The sequence below is a fragment of the Zeus faber genome (genome assembly GCF_960531495.2).
Source record: "Zeus faber genome assembly, chromosome: 19".
Taxonomy (NCBI): domain Eukaryota; kingdom Metazoa; phylum Chordata; class Actinopteri; order Zeiformes; family Zeidae; genus Zeus; species Zeus faber.
Window position 1 is genome coordinate 11,170,184 of NC_137206.1, and position 7,632 is coordinate 11,177,815.

The 7,632-nt window shown below is 47.9% G+C and overlaps 1 protein-coding gene across 1 annotated transcript in view; it reads left to right on the forward strand.

The window, feature by feature from the left end:
* Window positions 1-436: 436 nt before the first annotated feature.
* Window positions 437-7,632, forward strand: part of ahrra (aryl-hydrocarbon receptor repressor a) — a 62,825-nt gene continuing 55,629 nt past the window's right edge. Inside the window, exons 1-4 of the mRNA XM_080019958.1 lie at window positions 437-457; window positions 688-786; window positions 1,385-1,504; window positions 3,860-4,041. Of these exons, the coding sequence (XP_079876084.1) occupies window positions 1,443-1,504; window positions 3,860-4,041 (244 nt within the window). The 5' untranslated portion in view covers window positions 437-457; window positions 688-786; window positions 1,385-1,442. The remainder of the gene's footprint in view (window positions 458-687; window positions 787-1,384; window positions 1,505-3,859; window positions 4,042-7,632) is intronic.

Consider the following 7,632-nt stretch of genomic DNA (forward strand, 5'->3'; position numbering starts at 1 on the left):
GAGGAACCAACCTTTCATCGCTAAAAAAAAAAAAAAAAAAATCGAACGCCTCTTTATTATTATTATTATTATTATTATTTTTTTTTTTTTTTTATTATTACTTTTATTATTTTTATTATTATTTTTTTATGACCGAGCGACTCGTCGAAGCCGACTCTTGAACGAGGAACCAACCCCTTTCATCGCCAATTTGTACTGTCTTCTTAACCCCCCCCCCCAGTCGCGTGTGACTCCGCCCCCTCGGCGACGCGCGCTCACGCGTCTGCGTGTGTTTACGTGTGTGTGTGTGTGTGTGTGTGTGTGTGTGCGTGCGTGTGTGTGTGTGTGTGTGTGCGTGCGTGCGGGGGGGGGGGGGCGCGCCCCCGCCGCGTGTTTGGCGAGGCAGGGCAGAGTTGCGTGCGAAGGGCTCGAGATGTCATTGCGTGGAATCCGCCACCTGAAGCGCGAGGAAGTGAAGGTATAAAGCATCACGCACATCTGCCGCGAGCCCGCGACGCTGCAGCTCGAGCCGGCTCCGTCTCCCTTGATTCGGAATTATTATTATTATTATTATTATTATTATTATTATTGCTATTATTATTATTATTCTTATTGTTGTCGTTGTTGCTATTGTTGTTGTTGTTGTTGTTGTTGTGACTGCAATTATCACGGTTAATCACCGGCGTCCCGCTTGTCACCGCCGCCCAGGGCGCGCACCGGAGCCCTCGCCGGACGCGCCGCAGCTTATTTTCTGTTGGAAAGTGAATGACCCATACTGGAAGTAACTGACGGCCACGCTGCGTCTTGGTGAGTCCGGGTTCGTCCGTTTCTTGTGTTGTGTTTGTTTTTTGTTTGTGTCTTTCTTTCTTTCTTTGTTTGTTTGTTTGTTTTTTTGTTGGACGATTCCTGTCACTTGTCGGAATCGTTTTGTGTTCGGGGTGGGGAGGGGAGGGGATGGGATGGGATGGGATGGGGGGGGGTTCCGCAGCTTTTCCGAGCGCTCTTCTCCGGGGCGCTCTCCGCGGGCGGCGAGAGTCAAAACGTTGTTGAATCGTAGTCGATGATGTGATTTGTAATATTTTGTCGGGGGGAAAAAAACCAACACATGTTTTTTTTTCCATTATCATTGCCTTAATTATTGAAGTGTGATTCATATTTTTAAAAGGCAATTTTTTACTAAAACACTAATGATTTGATATTTTTGTAAAGTGCATTGCCTCGCTAGAGTTGATTATTATTATAATTACCACCATTAACTTCACACCATTAACTTCACATTCATTTATTTTTTTTGCGATACATCCGTCTCCACGTCCCAGTGAGTGGGTGTGATTGCGTGCCCCCCCTCCGTGCCCGCCATGTGTTCGAGGGGGGGGATAAAAGCTGACGTCCCTCTCCTCCGCAGCGCACCTGTTAAGTGCACGGAGCGCGGCGGCAGCAGCAGCAGCAGCAGCAGCAGCAGCATGATCCCTCCAGGTGACTGCATGTACGCAGGGAGGAAGAGGAGGAAGCCCATCCAAAAGCAGTTAAGCATCCCTTCCCACCCCTCATTCTGGTCGCTCCCGGTGATGTTTTGTCCTGTTTTGTTTTGTTTTGCTGTGGACGTGGACTGAAACTTCTGCGGTCCCGTGTCTGGGGGTTCGGAAGCAAGTTGACATAATTCTAAATTGCTTTGTTTTTGACATGGTCTTTAATTATGTGGATTGGAACTTCGTAGAGTGAGATCGGGGCACTAAATTATAAATAATAAGCTGTGGTCCTGTGTTTCGGGTGCAGTTTTGTTTTTAGTTGATATACTTACGACGTTCATATAACTATCAGCTATTTTTGGGGTGATGGCTTTGGTTATTTTTTCTGTTATTTTGTTTGGGTTGTTAAGTCAAGCGCCCTCGTAAATAGCGACTAGTTGGTTATGTAAGATCCCCAGGAAGGTTTTGGGACTTGTCTGACAAGGCTTTTTGGCATTTATGAACTATTCATTCAGGGTCTTAAAGGATAATTCCTGCCACGCCATGTCAACTCTGTCCGTGAGACGGAAAAGCAAGAGCGAACGTATCGGTATTTACGCTCCTCGAATCCACACGTCTGTCTGGATATCCACAGCGCAACAACATCACCCACGGTTAACGAACAGGCCACCGAAAACACGATTCGAAAACAGTGTGTTTACTTTAGTTTTTTTTTTTTATTCTTGGCGTCCCCGAGAAAGTTTTCGGTCTCTCTGAAGAGCCAGAAAACGCACGCACACACACACACACACGCGCGCGCACACACACACACACACACACACACGGGCGGAGATATCGGATGCCTCCCAGACATAGACTGTGTGCGGATCATACTTGGTTCAAAGAAGTACGCGTTAAAACTGCAGATAATTCAACCCCACCAGATGGATTTCGATTCTGTGTTTACACCCAATAAATTGGGGGGGAAAAAAAGGACTTTAAGAGAAACTAAAAGGAATGAAATACCACCGGTGGAGTTTCACTTGAAATAGCCAGAGCCACCGTCAAGTTTATACCGGAGTTCCGTCGTCCGGGCGGATCGGATGATTTTCGCAGGGAAAGGGAATGTGTTTTTAAGTTGATAAACGAGAAAGACAGATGTCCACACACAGGCCCGCGAGTATTTTGTGTTTCTCTGAAGAGAAAAAAAAAAAAGGAAGATAAAGGAGATAATAAATAATAATTATAATAATTCGAAAGTCATACCGAGCGACATGTCATCCCAGGAAGAGCTGGTCGGTTCGGGGCGCCTGATTTCCTCGTGAACAGATGACAAACCCGTGGAGTGCAGAGGCTTCCACCAAACCCTACGAGAAAAAATAAGAAACTTATTATAAGGACAATTTGTACATTTAGGATTCATGGTGTTACATTTTAAATTATGGCCTCTTTCATACAACATGATACTTACATCGTTTTTTTCATAATATGCTCTCTTAGAACCATGCATTTATGTATTTTTATGTATTTTTTTAAATTTTATTTACTTATTATTTTATAACATACCCTCATACGTAAGTTATCTGTTTACTACCGTATAACACATTATCCGGTAGTAAACAAGCATATACAAAATACTCTATAAGTATCATATTGTATACGTATTTTATACCTCTAATGTACTTGTAATAAAATAAGATATGATAAAACTTTATTAGTATGTGGAGGAGAATTCAGACGTAAAAAGCTGCAAAAAAAGTGTGGATAAGAAAAAAACATATTTGTAAACATTTACTGTATCTATCTAAACAAGATACAATAGATGACATTAAGTAGTGGATGCTCATTTGTGAGCCTAATATGGTTCAACGGTGAGTACGGTACAAATAAATGAAGATAAATTAATCATGTACACACGGAACACATGATTCCTTGGGTTTGTTTGTTTTTTTCCGCTGGGAAGCCTGGATGCCTGTTGCGTCCCGAGCAACTTCAACTGAGTGAGCGTGTCAGCGAGCGGTTGTGTAATAAGGGAATACGGGAGGAGTGCAGATTCGAGCTCACTGTGTGGAGCCATAATATTTTACTGCCGGGCCGACAGCATCGGTAGAGGAGTTGTCCGGAGCTGGAAACTTCATCGAGAGCGACTGAGTCATCGTGGTGAGGATCAGCTCGGGCCTTCCCCCTGCGCAGCGCCAGCCCGCGCTCCCCGGTGGCCCGGGTTTCAACCGGGCATTTTAGGGCCTCCCTCATATGCACAATTAATATTTGGTGTCGAACGCCGGCAGGTGATTTCGTCGCGCCCGATTAATTTTTGAGCGCTCTCTCCCTTCTCCAGTCGTCGGCGACAAACACCAGTCCACCCACACACACACACTGACACTCCAAACACACACACATTCCAAACACCCTAACCCTATTTACTCTACCAGGAAACCGTCCTCCTCCAATGAGAAGACCAACCCGTCCAAGCGGCACCGGGACCGGCTGAACGCGGAGCTGGACCGGCTGGCCAGCCTGCTGCCCTTCCCCCCGGACGTCATCTCCAAGCTGGACAAGCTGTCGGTGCTGCGCCTGGCCGTGTCCTACCTCCGCGTCAAGAGCTTCTTCCAAGGTAAGGGCCCTCCCGGCGGTCCGGCGGCGCCGGCGCCGGCCGGGGACGCATCTGGGCGCGAGCGAAGGAGCTGCGGGGTCTTTTTTTTTTTTTTTTTTTTCCGCCTGGTTTGGTCACGTTTTTGGCCGCAGCGAGGGAATGCGGTTGGAGGCCGTCGGAGGAGCGGGGCGAGTGAACGAGAGGGAGAGAGCGAGGGAGGCCGCGCGTATCCATCTGCTTCCCGCCGTGGGATCGTCTGGGTGGCGGGCTGAGGACGCCTCGCGGTGCTGAGCGACTGTCGCCGTTGCACAATAACATCCCGGGGCTACACAATTGCATTGTCTGCTAGAATAGTTGGCGTCGCAACATCTCTGTCTGTCTGTCTGTCTGTCTGTCTGTCTGTCTGTCTGTCTGTCTGTCTGTCTGTCTGTCTGTCTGTCTGTCTGTCTGTCTGTCCAGCTATGTCTAAGACACCTACAATTCAGGATTGTGGTGGTATATAAGTGTGAATTTCCCCTATCTCACATTATTATTTGGTGGCCATTTTTGAGGCTTTTCCGGAGTCTCGGGGGGGGTTCTGTCTGTCGCGTCCGTCCGTCCCGTCTGTCGGTTTGCCATCCTGTCCCGGATTAAACCGCAAACTCGCGACTCGTCCCAAAGCCCCGACGACCAAAAACTTTTCCCTGGCTCCATGACATGATGGGCGTGTAGCTGACGGAGGAGCTGGCCGACGGCGCCAGTCCAAGTGCCCTCCACAAGCTGTGATGTCTGAATAAATTGTCTTCAACGCAGACTTTTTATTTTATTATTATTATTTTTTTCTTTTTTTACTTTTTCCTTCCTTACTTTAGTCGCACTGCGAGAGGTTGAGGCTCACATGCTGTGTATAATTGAATGGATTTCTGGTGTTGTCTTACCCCCCCCTGCTCCTCTTTCCTCTGGGATGCCTCTGCTAAAAGATTTGGGTATGCTTTGGTATAGCTCCTAAAATGTTGTGGTGGGAGGGCATTTTAGTTGGCAAGTGAGGTCATTTAAATTTATTCATCGTCAGAACCAAAGTCATTCTCGTTCGGAGATGCCAGAAAATGAATGCCTATTCACCTTACATGCACACATGCACACACACACGCACACGCAACACACACACACACGCACACACACCAATGCTCTATTTCTGTGCTCCATGCGTTGCTCTGTCGAACTGCGAAGCGCTCAAAAATTCATGGGCCACTTCAGAAAGCATTTTGCAACTACAGGCCTCAATGGCTTCAATGTCAAAGCACAAGCTGCAGGCGAGGTTTGATGCAACGGCATTGATGAGGCGAGCTTTGATAGGATAAAAACATGCAAACCAGCAAACGCACAAAACAAAACAAAACAAAACAAAACAATGGCGAGAAAAAGCCCTCGCCGAAGTGCTCCTTCCAAAGGCCCGTGTTTTTGGAGATGTTGTGGACGGCCCAGTAAAGTTCGGAAAAAAGATCAGTGAATGACCGGGAGCCCCTGTGATTTCTTTGGACCTTGCTGACTCGCGGCCCACCTTCAGTCGCTTCGGTCGGCCTTCCCCCCTTCACACGCGTGCCTCTGTAGTCCCTCACTGGCTGCTTCTCTGAAGCCATATCTTTAATCTCCCTTTATCCCCTGCCTCAGCTGGCGAGCGGCCAACAGAAACCCTGGCGGCTAAATTCATGCAGGTTCTCTCACACACACACACACACACACACACACACACACACACACACACACACACACACACACACACACACACACACACGAACGTACTCTTGAGCCGCGGACCGTCGCTACGGTCAGGACGTGGATGAGCTTAGGCATCACGCAACCTTCGCGGGTTCGGGCGCTAATCGGACTTGTTAAAGGTGCCTTTCCTGGACGGGGCCTCGGGCGGAGGCGCCGTGCTCCTTTGATCGTGTGGGAGGAGATGGCGTGCCCCCGTCAACGCCCGCGAAGAAGCGTCCGCTTTAGAAGCTGGCGCCGCTTCGAGTCGCGTCCCCCGTCCTTCTTTTGATTCGGCGTCTCGCAGGTTGCTTGAGCGCCATCTTGTTTAATTTCCCCGACCGGATATGTATGAAGTCGCTATTATGATGGTATTTGTGTGGAAGCCGTCCTGTCGGCTGCTCTTTAATAACCGTCGGAGGCAGCCTCGCGTCGGCATCGAAGGCGCGCAGTGTTCCGTCGTCGCTGTATTTGTAGTTGCCGTGTCTTTGGCGCCAAAGACACGGCAAAGTCTGACGCTGCGTTAACGAGACTGATAAGAGGGGGAACATTAGAGATTTGGAGCCTGGATTGGACGAGCCGTGTCGTCCCTCCGGCCTCTGGCTTCTTTTTATTGGATATTTTACAGCATTGCGGCCGGCTATAAATAATAACGACGGGCTTAAAGCTGTCACAGACTAATACAAATTGAGTAAGAACAATAATTCACTTCCCCGCAGAGAAATACAAATAAACAATAATGGCTTTTTTTTTTTTCGTTGATCCTTCAAGCTTTCCTCAAATGTTTTTGAGTCATTCAACCAACGCACAAAGCCGATGCTCATTAGTTTAAATGCTGTTTGTGTGTTTTTGTATAAACACAAACACGTCACTTAACGAACGCCAAGGACGCTTCTTCACTTTGACACGGGCGTAACTCTTCTTCCCACCACCGGGGGGACTCTGACCAAGGCCCGTTGACAGGGCCCTTAATCACTTTTAAGTGAGATTGTGCCCGTGCGTCGAATGGCTCAAGTTCACCCAAGACAACTGAACCAACAAACAGGAACCACGGCATAATTTAAGTGGCGGGGGGGGGGGGGGAGCAAAAGGATTAAATACACGACGTCTCACCAGAGAAACTGGATGTCGACGTGGTAGGAGAGGGTTGTTTTTCCTCCCCCTTGCGTGACTGTCCAAGGGTGGAGCACAATAGACAGTGTGTACACATGATGAGTTTAATGCAAATATACCTCCAGGCAGTGTGTGTGTGCGTGTGTGTGTGTGTGTGTGTGTGTGTGTGTGTGTGTGTGTGTGTGTGTGTGTGTGTCTGTGTGTGTGTCTGTGTGTGTGTGTGTGTGTGTGTTAGTGTGTGTGTGTGTGTGTGTGTGTGTGTGTGTGTGTGTGTGTGTGTGTGTGTGTGTGTGTGAGATGCTCTCTCACTTTCCCTCCATCAGCGTTACTTTCTCTGTCTTGTGGAATTAGGGCAAAACTGAAAGATATGCAGTTTGTATCTTATATCCATTTTGTTTATCCACCCCACAAAAACTCAAAAAACAAAAAGCAGCGACTGAGACCTAGAAGTCCACCAGCATCCAGACGTTGCGACAGAAGCTTCCACGTTATGAAAATCGCGAAAGTATTAAAAGCCCCTTTTGTGTTTTTGCGCGTGGCTGAAATTTGGCTGTGTGTGTGTGTGTGTGTGCGCACGGCTCTCGCTGCTTGGTCATGCTTTCTGCGGAGGTCCAGAGGGACAAAACGAATCTAAATCATCATTTCGTAGCCTACAGGCTGCTTTAGAACTTTTTAGACTGTCTGCAGTTGTTTGCTTAAGTTTTGTCGTTGTTGTTGTTGTTTTAGGTCAAGCCTATGCTCAGCCTACTTTGGGGCGTATGCGTG